The sequence below is a fragment of the Anser brachyrhynchus genome (genome assembly GCF_964034855.1).
Source record: "Anser brachyrhynchus genome assembly, chromosome: 9".
NCBI classification, from domain to species: domain Eukaryota; kingdom Metazoa; phylum Chordata; class Aves; order Anseriformes; family Anatidae; genus Anser; species Anser brachyrhynchus.
The window spans coordinates 11,592,517-11,611,718 of NC_137703.1; the positions used below are offsets into that span (position 1 = coordinate 11,592,517).

General features: G+C 47.9%; 1 protein-coding gene across 4 annotated transcripts in view; it reads left to right on the forward strand.

The window, feature by feature from the left end:
• Positions 1-19,202, forward strand: part of TP63 (tumor protein p63) — a 154,308-nt gene that overhangs the window by 34,356 nt on the left and 100,750 nt on the right. For all 4 annotated transcript variants that reach the window (XM_080603947.1, XM_080603951.1, XM_080603949.1 and 1 more), the window contains exon 2: positions 17,247-17,915. In XM_080603947.1, coding sequence (XP_080460073.1) covers positions 17,854-17,915 — 62 coding nt within the window. In that variant the 5' untranslated portion in view covers positions 17,247-17,853. The remainder of the gene's footprint in view (positions 1-17,246; positions 17,916-19,202) is intronic.

Here is a 19,202-nt window from a genome sequence, read left to right on the forward strand (position 1 = left end):
ATATAATCTAACATTTATAGTCTTATACAGAATGATTTTTGTTCACTGATCCCCAGAAGGCCTTTTCAAGTGAAGCGAGTTGCTTCATCGGGATGTAATTGCTGTACACACCTTACCTGAGCCAAGGAGTGTCTCTCTGCCACAATCTTTGCCCATGTCCATCTGCCTGATACCTCCTAAGGGATGTGTGTACATCTCCTAGTGATCGTTGAACCCCAAGCTACAAGGCTTTACAGAATCATTCAAAGCAGTCCAGTAATGTCCCTTTACCCTATGCTGATCACATGGCAATTTCAAATGGCTTGAGCATTTCACATTTTTGTGTAATCTCCTTAATGTAGGGGCACTCTGGGAGCTCTCAGATTTCAGGGAGTTCAGGGTAATTTTAACTTGCAGGAACACTGCAAGTTTCCACAGATCTGAGCGTGGAGGTCTGGTGGGGTTTGGAGCTGCAGCAATTGCCTGGGAAATGAGTGGCTGGGGAAGCAGCAGGTCCATTTGCCTTTCTCCTGGAGCAGGCATTTACCAAAAAAATATCGTCATTGAGTGGCACCTGGAGAAATAAAGGTGCAAGAGTGCCAGGGAGATGGTAATATGCTCATTTACAGAGATGAACTTTTTGAATTAGACTGAATAATAAAGTGGCTATTCACTGGACAGTTGGACTTCATTTTACAAGGTTACTATTCAGTCACGTTTTATTGGCAGCACATCAACACAGATTATTATGTAAACTCTCTGAAATGTTTATCTGTGGTTTGCTGCTGATGATCTATAAACAGTTCTAATCTCCCTGCCTCCATATCTCCTTCTTCTGTGCTTTGTAAAGTGTTACAGGAGAAAAAGCTCTTTGGTGTGGCTGTTCCCCACCCTTGTATTTCCCAGTGTTTTTTGGGAAGTGTTTGGATCTCTGGTCAAACTTCATGTCTTCAATCATCGATCACTTCTTTTGAAGCATTTTCTATAAAAGAAATGGCTAAGAAGGTGGGAACTAAAAAAAAATTGTGAGAGAGAGGGTAAATAATGAGTCACTTAACTGATGAGCTGGTGAGCAGCGTGGAGAAGGTGAACTTCATGTGTTCTTAGTCTCAGGAGCTAAAGTTTAAAGTCAGGCTGGCAGATGCCAAGTCCAGAGCAGCCTAAAGGAGACGGTGTCTGAAAGTCACTGATGTGTGTTCTTTCATCTTATCTAAGTTGCTCATCATGGCACACTGAGCAGTTTTACCATGCAACTGTTTACTAGAGGAAGCAGTGGATACAAAAAGCTTCTTGCTGTTTAAAATTAAACGAACTAATGGAAGATGAACCACTAGGCTACTAACTGCAAGACTAACAACTTTGTCTTGGGGTCTTCCGAAGCTGGATGATGTTGAAGCCTGGTGAAGTGCTCCAGGCAGAGACCTGGTGAGCCTGGTCTGCTGTGACAGCTCCTCGGGCCCTGTTATATACCAGTCTTGGTCCTATCCTTTCACTCTGTTCCAGGCTGGAAGGAAGAGCAGAAAATGCAGGAAGCAAATTGCTGTGTTTCAGCTGCAGGTTAATGAGACTTGCAGAGCACCAGGCCAGCAGGATGCTGCTGTGGTTGAGATCCCTCCAGCCCGAGCACATCCCGCTCCCTACCATCCCCAAGCCTCTGTGCAGGAGGGAATGCATGTTGAAGTCAGGGTTGAACCCCTGCAGGGCAGGTTTTTTGGGTTAGCATCAGTGATGACAGGGTACTGTGGGAAACTCCCCCCCCCCATCCATTTTAAAGGAAGCTCTGTGTGACTGGGCAGAACCTCCATGTCTTCCTTCCTCTAGCAAAAGCCAAGAACATGTTTGTTTTTTTGTTTTATTTCTTGGTTTGAGAAACCTTGATGAGGATGAGTGCTGATCCAGTATCCTTGGGCAGCCAGAGCAAAGGAGGACAGAGATATGTGGAGCACCTGTGGCCAAATGCAACAGGGAGAAAAAGCAGATCATGTTGAAATACAACGCCGAGTGCATGTCGTCTTGCTGCAGAGAGCTTAGGTCACCCCGAGGCATTAGTTCTTGTGACAGAAGACCTGAAGTCCAGGAGGCTTCGGGCACACCAGCTGTACCCGTGGCCTGTGCATATCCTGGCTGTGCCCTGTGCAGGATAGGGGCTGCAGGAGGCTGCCAGCTTCCCTGCCTCCGCTGACACCTGGGAGAGATGCTGGGAAGAGCTGCTTATGTTCCCTAACTAGACTGCTACAGCTGACAGCAACTGATTGTCAAAGGCAGACTAATTTAATTAGAGCTGAACTGGATCATTATTTAATGAGAACTGAGACTAATTAATTTTTGGAGTCACAGTACGGAAGATGCTTTGTTCCTCTTGAATAGATAATTAAGTGAGGCGTATGCAGGCACCCTATGCTCTGCTGCATTTTCAAAGGGTTTGTTCTTTTTCTTATCTCCATCTTATTTGTGTGAGCACTTGGGAATTAGGAATTAATTGTTTTGTTGCTAATGATGTTGGGTATAATTATCTTGCTTTAGAAGGGCTGAATTTGTCTAGGAACCAGGGCTTTGTCTTCCAAAGCACAGTGCACAGAATCACTCCCGATGGGGACAAGGTTGCAAAACAGAGGATGAGTTGCCCAGGGATGATGAGCTGTCTTTGAACTGCTCTGAGCTAAAGCTGCTTCTGGTCAGGAACAGAGCGGCTGAGCAGGAGCCTCTGCAGAGGGGTAGGTGACAGTGTTTCATAATACCAGCCTTGGTTGGTTTTCCAGCATAGATAAATTAACTTTCATGTGGCTTGTTCTCACCTTGTTCTGCCAGAGCAGGACAATGTCACCGCAGCGCTTAGTTGCCTGTCTCTGGCAGGAGGAGCTTTTCTCTGTTCCTATTTAGTTTGTAGCAGCCCTGTGTGCTCCCGGTGCTACGCTGGGTCAGAACAGCTTGGCTGTCTTGTTCCTCACACCCATAGGAGCCCCGGGGATTCTGGTATTTGCAAACACAAGTTAACATCTCAGTAATTGGAGTGATGTTCATTTGCAAGCCATAGATTAATATTTTGAGTTCCGATGTTTCTGGAATAGTGTTGTATGAATTGTTCTTCCTTGACACCAGCAATTAACTCACAGCGTTCAATACCTAGAAGGTCGTTTCCACTAAAAAGCATGCTTAGTGCTTGAGCCCAGCGTTTCTGAGAACGTATTGTACCTCACAGATAGAAAGGGTTCATCAAGAAGAAAGAGCCTCATGGTTGCTGGTGTCTGAGTTAGCATGCAGTTGAGAACTTTCTTCATGATTTTTTCCTCAGAACATCCCTTGCTGTGCATGTGTTATGGGCTCTGCTTGCTCCTTCGCTGGACGTTTATGTGCACGTGTGGCTGCATCAGAATGAGCCTGTAAGGAAACGGTGTGACATTTGCAGAACTGATTGACCTGACTTACTGAGCCCGAGCCCTCTGCGATGGTGCCTGTTGCAAAGGCGCATTCACTGAAGATAAAAGGTCATGACCGTATGACCAATTTAAGACATTTAAGTTGCAGTACATGTTCTACATCAAGCACGGCAGTGCTTGCCCTACCTCAGCTTGGCCCATCAATCCCAGAGAACTGTAATGGTAACTCCTTATGCCACCTGACCTTATTTGAAAGGAAAGGAATAGCTTATACTGACACCTGATAGAAACAAGACTAATGACAGTGTGTCCTTGCTAGGACACTCCCTGACACATCTGTACATTGATTTTTGCTCCTATCCATATCTTTGGCGATCCCTTCGCATGTTTCCGTGGCCTTCTAGGAGGATAGCACAACTTAAAAAAAATAATAATAAAAAAATCTTCAGAGGGCTACTGTGAATGGTAGATGCATCAGATCTGTTGCACATTTCACACGTTTCTGCCAGCCTCAGTTTCTACACCTACACTTTCAGCTTTGGAAGAGACCTGTGCTGAAGTGTGTCTTCAGAGGCACCTTACAGCCTTCGCTCTGGCACTCCAGCCTATCGTTTGTGCTGGATGCTGCCTGTTATAATCATGCTTTCCTATTTTTCATTGCTTCAGGGCTGCTTTCCTACTTGCTGACAGTCTTTTTTTTTTTCCCACTCTTACACATCTTTTTGTAAACCTTTCAGCTGGTCCAAACCCCTTTGATTTTCTTCAGAAACACCTAGCAAGAGCCATTTTGATGTTCTTACCTCTAGGGCTCACTGCAACCACAGGCAGTTGCCTATGTTAGCCAGCTGCCAACGTGGCAAAGCAGTCCTGGCAAAACTTCTTCCCTGTTTCTTTGTGACTGGTGCCCTGGAAAGCTGTGCTAATGGCTAAAAAGCACCAGTTGCGTTCCTGCTGGGGCAGACTTGGCCCATAGCTCCTGCTGGGCAGTGGGTGTTTTCAGAAAGGGGCTGTTGCTCTTTTACCTTTCCATCTGACAAGGGGAGCAGGAGCCCCAAGGCTCCTTGCCCTTTCTCTTACCCTTCCCAGCTCCATGTCCCAGCTTTGCCCCTTTCCCTGCTCATGACTGCACTGCTGGGAATTCTCGAGCTGCCTGGGGCACAGCGAGGTGCCTGGTGCTTGCCTTGATGTGGCAGCGCAGGAAAGGCGAGGTGAGGGTGCTGAGGGCTGGAGCAAGAGAGCTTGAGAGCAGGTGCACTGCGGTTAGGGCAGATGACTCCATCCAGTTACTCATCTCAGAGCAGGTCTCCACTTATTCCTCTCTTCTTTTCTGGAAAGTTACTGTAATTCGCTTATTTATGCTGCTTTCTACCCCTGCAGGCAGGATGACTCGTTTACTGCTATCCAATCACCCACAAATCACTTGCTTTAGGTCAGCTGCAGCACCCAAGGACAGCCTGAAACTGCTGAATGCATTCTCCAGCCTGGACTGCACAATTCTCAGCCACCATGAAATGTGCAGGTAGTTCTCCTACAGTTTACTGATGGCCTGGCCTGAAGTGATGCTGGATGCATCACGAGGGATGATGCACACCCCAAGCACAGGATCACACCTCACCTGATGGAGAGGATGGCCGTGCAGTGTTTGCAGGCAGATGTGAGCTCCGTCTGGTCGGTCTGGCCAAAAACCAGGCTGCTCTGAGCCGTGTGGCTGTGGCTGTGCTGGTGCTGGGCATGGCTGAGGATCAGGGTTTATTGGCCTGGGCTTTCAGCCATGCTCACGTATCTACATGGCTTTTGGTCCTGAGCTGGATCTTATCTGGTCAGGGCAGAGCTCGCTATGTGTCTGCTCAGAAGACAACGTTCTTATCCCACAGACACACCAAATCCGTGTCTATAGAAGCTGGTAATCGATCCCATCCAGATTCCTCACCGTTAATCTTCATCTCCATCTAGTATCACACATCCTGAGGTCAACAGTGTTGAGATCAGCCAAAATCAATAAAAATCTACATTGTTAGTGCATCTTCTGTGCAGTGCAGCTATCCTTGCTATGCAGGGAGCATAACTTAATTTCCTAGCACGATGGTTTGAATTTATTGCTTGGCGAAGCTCAGTGAATATAGAGTGGTGGGTGGGGAAAATCCTGGCTTTTGATTCAGAATTTGTATTACATCTGTGAGTAAAAACATACATCTGATGTGCTGACTCAAAGCAAACAGCTCCCATTTGGGCTGCTCTCTTTCACTGCACTGCTTTCCTCCTTTCTCTGCACTTACAGTATTGATCAGGGCAGTTCCAGATGGATGCAGAAACAAACTGGGTGGAAAAAGGGAGACCAGGAACAGAAATAATATTGAATAAATTTGCACGTTTCTGGGAAGAAAAGTAAGCAATTTTTATCCTGTTATGTAAGGAAAAAAATAATTCAAATTAAGAGATTGTTTCCCTTTTAATTTAGCTCTTGAAAAATGCCACGGTGAATTATTTAATCTCCTTAGGCAGATTCCCTAATCGGACTTTCTTGCAGATGTTTGCTCACGGTGTCTATGCCAGCCTCTTAGCACAGGGAAAGTTGCTCACGATGTCAGCTCCTATGCTGAGAGGGATTTCTGAATGCCTTTTCCTTAGGCTGCTTGCTTGCTGAGTACTCCCCATGGCATGCAAAATGGGAAAGTGCCAAAAGCGGAAAGATATAGCTGTTGCCTGTTAATTAAACTGAAGAGATTATCCCCATAGCAAAAACCTTAAATCAGTGAGAATTCTGTTGTGACTCGAATAAGCACAAAGTCTAAGCCCAGATCTAGGTGCCATGTGTCCTGTTAATGCTGGTTTTGTGCCTCTGCTTGCGTTTCACCTCTGCTTACATTTGAGCTTTGAACTTCAGGCTGCGCTCTCATCCGTGGGCTGCCCTTGTGGGAGCTGGCGCTGGTCACTCCTCTGGTGGTCACTGAATCAAAGTCTAACTCAAATAGTCATCTCGGCGTGTGTGTGTGGGGAAGCCACCAGTTTGCAGGAGATTTGCAGAGATAAGTAAGACTGTGGCTTGTTTGAGGCCAAAGGGAACTCAGCATATGGCTGTGGAAAGCTTTGGGAGATCTTTGGAAAGTGGTAAGCTTTGGTCTGCTTCTCCAGGTCAGAGCAGCTCCTGTTACTCTGCTGTTGATTTGTCTGTGGGTTGAAGTTGAGCTAGAATTATGGAGCAGGACTTTCTGGCTTTAGTTCTGCAACTAACTTCAAGGAAATCATGGAGAATTGCTTCTTTCCATGCCTGGTGTCTCCTGCAGAGTTGTTCTCAGTGTGCATGTTATCACCTTGTGTGATATATAACCATCTGGGGGCCAGGACAGGCACGCACATGATTATGTGTACCCACACCATGATCCCTTGCCCCGATGCCAGAGATAAATGCTCTGACTCTGGACTCTGTTATATTCTCAGAACCAAACCACTCAGCAAACCTGCCTCGTGATTCCACTCAACCCTGTCATAATGATTTTAGAAGAAAACCACAAGAAACGTGGTGGTTTTGGGTCCTTGTCAAAGCACAGCAGAGCAGTGTTGGTTGGTTGTTTTCTTTTTTTTTTTTTTTTTAAATTCATTTTGACATTACATTCAGAGTGAAAGTCTGGGCACATACCTAAGCAGACTGAAATGGAAAGAAGGCCTTGCATATGGTTGTGGTGAGAAAACCACTGGATTTCATCTAAAAACTTATTGGGGATGCAGGAGAGAAGATAATTTAAAATAAAAGCAAATATGCAAAATCCCACCGTGAAAACTGTGGGCTCTTTTGGGTTATTCTTCCCTTCCTTAGCTCTCTTTTCTCTACAAAGCTTTATTTCCTTGGTACACCAACAAATATAAACATCCAAATTTCAGGTCCTATCAGTCCAGTGTTTTCTTCTCCTGGGCACTTTCTCCATGCTGTCCCCAGACACAGGAACAGCCCATCTCCCGCTGGCACAGTTGAAAAGAAGTCACCTTTCTTTCCACATCAGGGCATGAACACAGTTGCAGAGTACTGCTGCGGAACAAAATCTTTTTGTGATGAATAACTGCTCTGGAGGTTGCTGGGCATCTGGCTTTATTGCTGGTCAAGGGATGGCCTAGGTCAGTGGTGGTGTAATTATAAAATGCCGGGCAGCTGCCTGGGCAGCCTGCATTGGCACCTGCACACCCTGTGGCTGTAAGTCTGCTTGCAGCTCTGGTCAGGGAGGGAGGAGATGGCACGGTCAGGCAGCCTTGCCTCTTGGTAGTGGGCAGAGGTGCTGGGAAGGTGTTTGAGGGGCTTCAGAGTCTGCAGCAGCTTTCTCCACCTGGGCTAACCACCATTTACCTGCCTGGCTGGGAGTGTTAATGCTGTAGCAGGCACCGAGGGGTAGGGTGGGGGCCTTGTCTTTAGCTGATGCTGTTCACAATGTGACACGTAAAGACAGTGCCACCTTTCTTGGTGGTGGCTGGGATGCTGGTTCATGAAGCGAGACAGCTGAAGCACTGGCAGGGACTAGGATGCTTGTGATGTAGGAACGAGCACCACACCAAGAGGAGCCAGGTGGACAGCTAGGTGTGGAACCACCTTCAGCCTCCATAGCAAAATAAATAAATAAATGAAAATAAAAAAGACCAGAGATTGACCAGAGATTGTCTGCCTGAGTCCTTTTTGAAATGCTGTAACTGATGAGGCTCCAGGGCACGAGCCTTTAGCAGGAGACGAGAATTGTTCTTCCCTGTGCAGCACTCTTATGGCACCGGCGAGGTCGGGGCTGGAGGCCACCAGCAGGTAGCACTAATGGGGCTCTCTGTGCCCTGGCAGAGGGAGGTTCCCAGTCCTTTCAAGAGATGTGAAAGCTGCTGTAGCAAAGGCCCCCTGGGATTAATAGCAACTGCAGGCTTCATCTGCAGAGTGTGCTTTCCTCTTCCGAAGCACTTAACACGAGTGCAAAGGATCCCGATGAAGCCAACCTCGTACAGCACAGACTGAGCTTTCTTAGGTCTCTTTAACGGTAGGAGTTGTGAAATGTTTGTTGCACGTATAATTAGGGAGAAGAACAGATGGCTAGAGCTTAGTTATAATTAAAGTCTAATGCACAGTAAAATAACCCAATGCAGCCAGTGATTCAGCAGCAACCAAATAATTTTAATTCTTTCTTAGCTGAGCTTAAGCTTCAATTGTAGGAATTGGGACTTCAGGGAAAGTCTGTTGCATCATTTCTTACGTAGGGACGTGGCTCTGTATTAAAGGACTGTGGGGAAATTTTTGATTGCTATGTATTAAGTTATATTGTGTGGTCTTGTTTACATTAGTTACTTGAAATCATATGTGAAAAAGGCACCTGAATTGTTTTAACAGCACAGGATCTGCATGTTGCAATCTGTAGTAGCAAAGGCTTTTAAAGCCTGTCTGCTTAATAATTGATTGTTAATGCTTTAGGATAAGTTATTTAGAAAGAGCCATTAATTATGTGTTCTTAGGAATACATTTTATTTATAAAGCTGCTTTAAATGGCATTATCAGTAATAATAATTTAATGTATATTTAACACTGCTTTCAAGCATGGGTCATTAGACACCTCATGGCAGTAGACTGGAAGCAAGTGGAAAAGCTGCTCATTTCCTGGGAGACTGGGCTAGGAGCAGGGGCCAGACAAAGAAATACAGAGAGACATTACTGTGAGCAGTGCAGGCCTGGGCTTTTGTAGACTGGAAGTGATTTTTATGTATTTATATATATTTAGGGCAGAGGGAAGGCTGTAATGCGACCTGCCAAGTGTACAAGAGGCCAGCTCTTCCACAAGGAGAACAAGCGCACTTCTCAGTCTCCAGAAATGGTCCAGAAGAGATGAGAAAATGCTGTTACGAGCAAGCTGTCTTAATTTTCCCTTCCCCGTTTTCTCAGATGATTTAAAACATTCACCTGCATTCACGTGGGATATTGGGACATTCACGAACAGAGCAGCCACATGTCCTCTCCTTCGCTTCCAGCAGACTGGAAAGGGCTGAGTGGAGCGGCAGGTTTCCTCAAAGCTGAGATCAGCCCTGGGAGGCCCTGCTCCTCCAGGCCCTGTCCCAGGAGGACCTGGGTGGCACCCCTTGTGTAGCCAGGGTGAAGGGAGCCCCAATTACCTGCTGTTTGCTGGGGATTACTGGCACGCAGCCGGTAACTGCTCGGTGGCTGTGTGACAGCGTGCCACGAGCGTGCCATAATTCCCCTGTCTGCAGAGTTCAGTTGTTTCTCTGCTTCTGTCTCAAGCTGCGGTGGATTTGGGTGCAGGAGCTGTGTGTGTGGGAGGTGGGCTCCACGGGGCTTGCAAAAGCTGCTACAGAGCAAATATAGACTCTGCATGCTGCCGGGGAATCCTGTAGAGGGAGGCCGGTGGCATTAAGGTTTTCTGATGTTGTTTGAGTGACTTACACCGTGCTTCGGTACCCTCCCCTTGGGAAGGGTGACTTAAAAAATCAGAAATGCTCCCCAGCTCTGTATTTGTCCCAGATATGGGTCTGGAGGTTAATATAAGAACTTTGGTCTTATATTATTGTATAATATTATTACATATTATATAATATATATAACATATATTTATACAATAATATAAGAACCGTGTTCTCCAGAGCCAGTACATCCCTGAAAGGCAGAGCTGAACTCTGCTGTTGTACCCATGGAGATGACGGGCTCTAAGCAGGCCCTGGAAAAGGCTATGGAAAGACAGGGGCTGGAGAGGTAACGTGAAGGGCTGGATTTGACTTGCTCAGCCTTTTTAGGTGCGGTAAGAGGATGGGGAATGGAGAGACCCAGCTTAGCATTGCTAAGACTTATTCTCCAAGAACTCTTCAGAAAAACTGGAAGGCAGGGAAGGAAGATAAAAGAAAAAAAAAAGTGAAAAAAATCCCACGTGTATCCCTTCTCCCAAACAGACAGTTTCTTAAGTGTTGCTCCACAAGACAGAAGCAGCAGCGAGACCCCACAGAAGGTCCCCGGGGCTCGTGGGAGTGGGCCCCTGGACTTGGACAGCAGCACAGGGGCACTGCTGAGCCTGCTCCCCACTGGGGCATCGTGCTGCCGAATGCATTGTGTTGCCAGCAATGTGAGGAGGTCATTTCTCGCAAGGAGCTGTCGCAAACAGTCAGGGAGTCTGCACGCTGTGCCTCTTGCCCCGGAGGTTTGATCCCTGAGGAGGAGGGTTTCTAAAGTGTAGGATTGCCTGTGTGGTAGGGCCCTGCTGTCGGGCTGGGTGAGGACCTCGAGCAACATCGCCCCGCCAGCCCGGTGCTTCTGGCAGGTCTGCTTCCTAGCGAAGAGCAGCACCAGCTTACCCCGTCCTGCGGCAGTGGGGCAATTTGCCCTGATTTGAAAAGCCAGAGGCTGGGCTGAGAGCTTGGGGCAGAGGATTAATCCGTTGCCTGCTTCAAGGCTGCAATATATGAGGTGTTTAGGCTGGGTCACAGCAGAAATTAATCTTCACTTTAGGAAAAAAATGTGCAGAGTTTTGATTATATCACATTAGTTTCTTTTTTTTTTTCTTTTTCTCTTTTTTTTTTTTTTTTCCCAAGGCTGCTTACATGGACTATTAACATCAAAGTGCAAGGATGGGGGGAATGTAAGAGACTTACCTTAGGTCATTATCTTCTCCATAAAGACATGAAACACTGGCTCTTCAGCTTTCTTGATCTTTGCTCCAAGAGGGGGGAAAAAAGTTTTATTAACTCTCACGTTACTCAAGCCACACCAAACCCTCATTTTAGTGGCTGTATGCTTCGCTGTCACTGATTAAGTGGATTTTGCTCTCCATCTTGAGGGTGGACTGCCCAGCAGAGCTGAGCTTGCCCTCTCTTTACTGTTTTGCAAGCTGTAAGGCTTGGAAAGGTCTTGGTGTCCCTACCAGCAGTGTTGTCGGGCTGCATCCCCAGCACAGTCAGGAGGGCAAATCCTACCTGTGTGAAAACACCCACGTTCATGGTAATCCTGGTGAGCTGGCTACTGCCGGCTGGGGAAGTGTGGAAGTGCAGGCTTCAGCAGAGGATGTACAGGTTTGCAACCAGGGCTTCCATTGCTTGTGGTTAATGTTTTGGGTGTTTTTGTTTTAATTGCTACTGGTTCTTGAACTGACTTTAATCCCATTAGTTTGGGTATGCCTGCAGGAGCTGCGCTCACACCTTGGATTGCAATAGCCTTAATGCTGGGAACAAGAGTCCTGCCAGCCAAGCAATGAGTTTTTGGTGTATCCTGTTTGGAAATTAGAAAATCTATTGAGACCTATGCTTCTGCATGGAGGATTTATTTTCTGAAGTTGCCAAAAAGGCAGAGACATTTCTGCTTGTGTGCAGATTATGTGGAGATAAGGAAACACCAGGGGACAATAGCAGCAATAATGAGACATTGCGAAGATTTAGCTCAGCTCTGACTCACAAGGAAAAAGTTAGAGGGAGTGAAAGACAAGTGATACAGCAATATTCAGTCCACAGCAGTTTTGTTTCCTGCATTGAGGCTGACAGCAAATGCCATCCTTGCTAGTGAGTTTCTCTGCGTGAATCTCTCCATACAGGCAACTTGCTGAACGCTTTCACCTTGCTTCACATAGAACAAATTTCTTCTTTGATTAACTCTGATCTGATGCTGCCGGCCGTCACCAGGACTTCAGAAACTGAAACAGCCTTGATACCTTTTCACAAGCCTCTGTGGCTTCTGACGGTGAAAGCTGGGAAACTGGAGCAGAGGGCATCAGAAAACTCTGGAACAGGTCTGGGGCGAGAGGCTGAGGGTGAGCCTGTGCTAGCAAAGTGAAAGATGAGAGCAGGGAGCTGCCGGTCCTGCCCTGCTCTGCCACCCACCCCTCTGCACGGTGCCGCAGCAGAGCCGGAGGATGCAGCCACCGGGGTTTCTGTCCCCAACCTGGGCTCGGCCCCGCGGGCGTGATGACGCCGTGTGTATTTGCGGCGCAGTTTTGGCCAGAATGCCAGACATGTCGCGTGGCAGCTGTATGGGGAGGCCAAGCCTTCCACCTACACAGCCACTGCCACCGCTTTGATATGCAATCCAGACCCCACGGCGGGGTGTTGCCACCTGTCCCAGCCTCCAGCCCCGCTTTAGCCCAGGCTGGGGCCCCACTGTGTCTCGGGGACGCCTCGAGATGGTGGCGCAGCTGCGGGGACGTCAGGGAGGGAAATTCCCTCTGCCCAGCAGCTCTGTCTCTCCCTCTCCATCTTTAGCGATGGGAGTTTCCCATAAGAGTTGCACAGTGTCCTGCCGGCTCTTCGGGACAGGGCAGGGACCAAAGCACTAATGGGAAGCTGTCTGTAGGACGGGAGCCTGCTTTTTGGCCTTGTTTCTGGTTTATCTTTGTCTCACATTCTTCCCCGATGGACAGATAGACTACAAAGTGGTGATGTGGGGGCAGAACGTGCAAGACTTCAGCCTTAGGATAGTCACATTCTTGCAGTCCCTGTCACCTGAGTCCCTGCTGAGACAGGGTCCTGGGGACAAATTTGGTTTGTGCCTCATTTGCTGTTCCTTCAGAGAGCAGCAGCAGCAGCAGCCTATACTGTTTACTGCAGGTGGATGGTGCTCTGACAATACGTATGTGACAGACGAGCCACCAGCGGCAACCAGACGGCTCTGAAAGTAGGTCTGGTTGCTCTGTGAGGAGGCTTTGAACGGTGTCCCTGCATTTCCTTCTAGCCCTAGGTAACAGCTGGCAGCCGACAGGAGCATAGTGCAGAGCTCCAGTGTCCAGGAGCTGGACAGAACGTGGTGGGGGAAAGTTTTGTGCAAAATTGCAGGTTTTTCTTCAGTTTGCTGCTCTCTGAGTCCCTGACTCTTAGTTTGGGGATGACAGGGGCAGAGGTTTGTATGAGCCAAAAGCCAGAGGTCTGACATTTCTGGAGCAGTGGGACAAGTGATCGCTGCCAGCTGGAGGGAAAACGTGAAAAGCTACGGAAGCTTCTCCCATTATTGTGGCATTTGGGTAGATCCTGTGAAGTCTGTGGGGGCCATACCTGTTACCTCTTTCCTTTCACTGGAGTTAGTGATAAGGTGTATTTCCCCTGCTTCATTCTGTTTGTGAAATTCTGAACACTTTAATGCCTTTGAAATCTTTAAATATTAGTAAAATGTAGTTGAAATTAGAAAATGTGCTCAAAGGGGACATTAACACTTTGTGACCTTTTCCCCTTGGACAGCCAAGATAAAGACTTTTTATTGCTTGGAGCAAAGTAATTATTTCCCTCTCCAAATTTTTCTAACAAAAATAAATATAAATCCCCAAATATCCCACAGATAAACTTCTTGCTTTTGAAAGAAATTAATTTTAACTTAAAAAAATAAAAAAGGAAAGAAAGAAAAAAAAAAAAAGAAAAAAGGAAGACCACAACCACTCCCCTGGAAATCCCACGCTGCGAATGAGGTGTTTCATCCCCTAGTGCAGCGGGTGGGGTTGGTTCCAGGCAAACCCTGCAGCCAGCAGTTGCAGAAGTGGCTAGGAGCAAAGCTGGCATCTCCCCTTCCCTGTCTTCCTTAGCTCCAAGCCATTCAGATGTCCCCAGACCCACGGATCAGGACCGGAGCCACGGAGATGTTGGGGAGCTGTTTCTCTCCACTTCACCCTTGCTCAGGACAGGGGTTGGCATGCATCCTGGCACTGGGTTTGGCTGGTGGTGGGGTGACCACTATAAATCCGTAGGAGTCCCTTTGCTAAAACATTCTCGTGCTCATCTCAACGAGAAGCTGAAGAGGAGAGGGTGGGTGCACGGGGGGGTAACGGGAGAGTAGTGCACAGCTGTTTCTCTGCCCGTTCTTCTTTCCCAGACGTGGAAGCAGTGGCGGCGGAGCAATGCCCCGCATTCTTGCCCACCTACACACATGCTTCCTCCGCATATCCCCATGCCGCCTGCTTACCGCAGGCACTGGAGGCTTGGCTGTAAATCCGCTAGCCAGACAGATCTCTGACACCCTGGCTTCCACCCTCCTCCTGCAGGCCATGTGCTTGCTGCTGGTACATTAGCATCACCCTTGAACCAGCCTGGAGACATCCAAGGAAGGGCAAGGAAAGCCGGGGATATCACAAGCCCCTTTTCCTGGTGAGCTGACCACCTTTGAGGTCTGCTCCTGCAAGAACTCCATCTCCCAGTGGATTTTCTCCAAGGCAGTGCGAATGGGGTTGGCCAAATACCACTGAGCCCTGCGAGCCTCCCAGCTATGCATGGGGCACTGGCAATACGCACATGCACACACCCTGTGGCTTGTGTTTCCACTGCGGGCTGTGCTATGCAAGGAGCGCCCTGCAGCTGAGAGGAGTTCAACGCGGTCTGACTGCAAAGGCTGATATCTCTGCCCAAACTCATCCCGAATCGCTCTTCATTGGGAACGCACAGCTCAGCGTTGGCTGTCACCAAGGGGAAAATGGGAAGCTGGGGCTGGGCGAGAGGGATGAGGACGCTCTTGCAGGTCGTTTTTGCCCACTGTCACCAGCAGGCTCCCACGGCTCCATTTTTGCAGCTGGGAGAAGCAGAAGGTGGACCTTTTCAGCCATTTCAAAACATAGCCAAATCTCTGTGGGAGGCTGAAAACGTCCAGTTCTCTGGGAAAGGCAGCCCGATGCTGTGTGCACTGCCAAAATGAGCCAAACTGGGAACCATTTGCATTTGCCCAACCCCAGGCATGAGGGCTGGTGAGGACTTTGGGCAGTTGGTGGCCCCTTTTGAAGTTCTTATGGAAATGTCCTTGCTAGACACCCCCTCCCACTGGTGCCTTGTGAATGAGAAGAGGGCCCTGCTCCAAGCTACTGCTACTCATTACAATTATGCGGTGCTGCTTTTTTTAAGTTAATTATGGTTTTTCAAGAGAAGATATTCTTTTGGTGTGAATTACAAGCTGGAGACTAACTGCCTCTTCTCGACTGGGATGCTGCTAGACATGTTCGGCACTGAAAGCAGGAATCGCAGGCTTGGTAGTTTGGGCTGTAACAAACTTGTACTTAATGGGTCCGAGGAAGCAAAGGGCACATGGAAGGGCATACTGATGTTGGATGTTCCTAGAAAATTCCTTGAGATATTGCTGAGCGGGGCTTTTTAGACCTTTGCTGCTGTGCAGAGTTAATGTAGCGGAAGAGCCGGGGTCAGGTCCATCTTCGGCAGCAGAGGCAGCGCAGCAGCACCAGCTCCAGGAGCTGCCTGTGCACTTCACAGGGCCCTTGGGATGAGCGATGTGACCACACGGCATTATTTGGGCATGTGCCAGGTGAGGAGACCGGCCAAGACCAGAAGGGCAGGTCTGAATCCCTGGAGGGGAGTTGTGTAGCCTTTCCTGCTCCCAGCGTGCTGGTCCTGGCACCGGGATCGTGCTGGGAAAGGCACTTCTCCGGCTCCTGTGGAGAAATAGATGGAAGAGAAGTCCTCAAGAACCACCGTTTTCACTCAGCATTTCTTTTTCATGAGACTTTTGCCTTCTAGGCTGAAATCTAGCTGGAAATGCCAACTCTTTCAGAGTCAATGCACTCATGATGGCTTGCACAAAACCACGTGTGCAGAGCTAGACCCCAGAGGGCCATGCTGGAGTAAATCCAACAGGCTTCTGGTCTGTCCCTGGGCACAAGCATGGGGTCTCAGCGATGCTCCCGCATGGTTTGTAGTAAGGGCCTGAGCCCAGCCTGCTGCCTCCCAGCCAGGCTGATTATCCGTACACGTACCTGGGGGTGCAGATTGAAGCCGAGTCCTAGAGCCAGGGGAGCACGGACCCAAGCTCTTACTGAAATGGGTTGTGTGGGGAGAAGACTTGCCTGCTCTGTGTGCTTACTCGGGGTCAGGCAGAAGCAGCATCCAGCAGCAAGGAAATCCTTAACTTCCGTTAATAAACACAGCCTTCATTTCCAGCCTCTCTTCCTTGGCAAGTGCCACTTGTCATAATGAAAGTCGCTCGGGCATGGGCAGGGATCAGCTCTGCGAGTTTACAGGATTCACAATTCACAGATGTTAGGAGCTATCAGGCCGAGTGTGGGTGGAGAATGTCAAGTCCGAAATAGCTCCCTGCCACCCTGGCACAGGCAGCAAAGAAAATGTTTCCACATGACATTCTTCGAACCAAAATTTCCTACGAGGAAAGAGCACAAGGGGAAAAGTAAGAGGCAATCACTGCCTTCTCAGAGAGCTTCTGACTTTTGCTCGGGAGGTTGGCATTTGTGCTGACATCAGCACAAAAGATGCACTGTAGGTGAGCTATCGGGCAGCACCCTCCCCTCTCCCCACGCACAAACGTATGTGTCTGCTTAAAGACGTGGCCCCGTTGGTGCATAGATATATGCATGCTATTTTTTCCTGCTGGAATCCATTTTAATTTAGCTCCTGATTCATATTTCATTCATTCTCCAAAACCACAAAACCAGGATAGGTTTACAGCCTGTACTATTTGGACAAGCTGTGGAGGGGGAAAAACAGGGGAATAAAGCAGGTTGCTTTCCTGAATGGTTATCTGTGTCATTACCAAAAAAATAAATTAAAAATGGTGGGGGGAATTAAAGATTCCCTTCTTGGCATGTAGTTTTCTTCATGAAGGTATGATCTTCCTTTCACCTTTGGTAGTTTGGTTTCCTGGACTTAATTTTGCTCTTGTTTCTTTAGGCTTCAGTGGCTTGAAAAAGACGTCATGCTTATTTCTTTACTTTTTACTTTTCTTCTCTCCTCGGGATCTTTGAAAGTATTGTAATTTTTCATGTGAAAAACGTTTATGTTATTTTAAGAACACTAACACAAATACCTCAACTCTCAGTGAAAAGATACAGAGCAAAGCATTTACAATTACATCAGATGTTTTGGGGGGGATAGGGGAGGCAGGAAGGGGAGGCAGAAGAGCAAAAGTTCAGAGTTAAATTTAAATGAGGAATTTCCCCATATTTTGTCATTCAGCTTTTGAAACTATGACCACAACAGACAGTTTGAACTGTGACAAGAGAGAGACTGAAAAAGAAAATTTCCCCAGGCAACGTTACGCAGGTATTAGCCACAGAGCTGACCAGGAAAGCTTTTAAAGCACGACAAAATCCAGCGCGGGTGCTGCACCCAGCAGAGGAAACTCCGGCCATCTGGAGACGAGGATGACCATCAGCCACAGCAGTTTGCAAAATCGCAAGAGCTGCCAAAATTAAACCGTGAAGTCAGGCAGGAAGGCGACCAATGACCGGCGAGATCAGAAGTTCAGAGATGCCCCAGATGAGCTCCCAACAACAAGTGTGGCCGACGTACTCCCAAGTTTATTAAGGATGTTGAGAGGAGGGGAAAATATCCGCGCAGAAGATGCCCAGCTGGCGAGGAGGGACTGGTGGTGATGCTCGGGTCACTTGATGAATCCCATTGGCCACGTCCCCGGGAGATCCCACCCATCTGCAAGTGCAAAATAAATCTCTAAAGTTGTATCTTGTGTACCACTTGACCTTATTGCTTTTAGCCGGCTGACTTTATATCTACTTATTTATTATTATTTTTTTGTTCGGACCCTAAGAGGGGCTGGAAGGAAATGAATTTTGAAGCGGCACCTTTCACCACCCTGCAGTACTACCCCGATCCCTGCATCCAGCGGTGAGTCTCTGAGCGTGACGTAACCCCCTCCTATCGCAGGTTTGATCTCGGTGTCTTGTGTAATTGTTAACTTTCCTGCTATCGTCCGGCGGCAGCTGGGCTGCACGCGGAAAAAATGTGCCGCTCTCTTCATGCTCAGTGGAGCTTATTATTATTTTTGGCTTTCTAACAGGTTACTGTTTAATTATAGGCATCCGCTTAAGATATCAGCCTTTTCCTCTCTGGAGTTAGAGGAAAAAATATATGATAAATAACGTGAAAGCTGATAGTATCTTTTCCCTGTGTTTTGGAGGTGAAGGTTATTCGGTGCTTTGGGACATGCAGGAGTTGCTTTTGCTTTCTATAGTGTATTTATTTGTTTCTTTAAATGAAAAACTCATGGAAAGAATATAAGCTTAATTATTAAGCTCTGAGATTTGGGAATTTAAAGGATAAATAAATCATTTAAAAGATGCAGGGAAGAAAAAACATCTCCTAAGAGAGAGCGCTTCTCAAAGAATATTTTTTTCACTCTGTTTAACAGCCAATGTAGAGCCTGACAACCACTCTTATTTTAGCTTTGTTGTTAAGCTGTGTTTTATAACTTTCCAGCAGATAAAAGAGCATGTCCGCATGAGGTATCACGGTATCACATTGTCGGTTTGTTTGTTTCTCCCAACAGGAGCTACTATATTTAAGCATGTAAATGACATGTAGATGGTATTTTTCCAGTCGTAAAGTTCAGGGAGGTGAAATCCTCCGAGTGCGGTCGCTTGTCAAGCTGCTTTAAGGCTACTTTCTGGCTGTGCTTTGCAAAAGCCCTGCCTGGGGTCTCACCACGGCATTTGATCCGCGGAAGGGTTAACTGTTAACTCATCCTCTGCACCGTGCATGTGTTGCATAGCCATCTGCTGAAGAGAGGGCTCGGCCGCTGTGATCTCTACTTTTTTTTTTCCCCCACCCTGCTATTATGATTTGTCACAGTGTTGTTGTTTTTCCCCCTTAATGTGCGGGCGCTCGGTGCCACCCTGCGCTCGGGGCCGGTGGCAGGGAAGGAGAGGAGGGGAGCTGGGACATAGTGCGCGGTCCTTGGCTGCGCTGCTGCGGTGGAGGAATGTGGAACAAGGCCGGGGGTATTGGTTTCCCTGGCGAGACCTTCCACAACACGAACACGGGGCTGCGAGGCCATGCTTTGCTCTCCCAAACCCACCTGGGAGCTGCGTGTGGCTGGGAGGAGAGCAATGCTGGAGCAGCACCCATCCAGGAGGGCAGAGTGAGGCTGGGAGCAGTGGGGTCTTTATATATCAT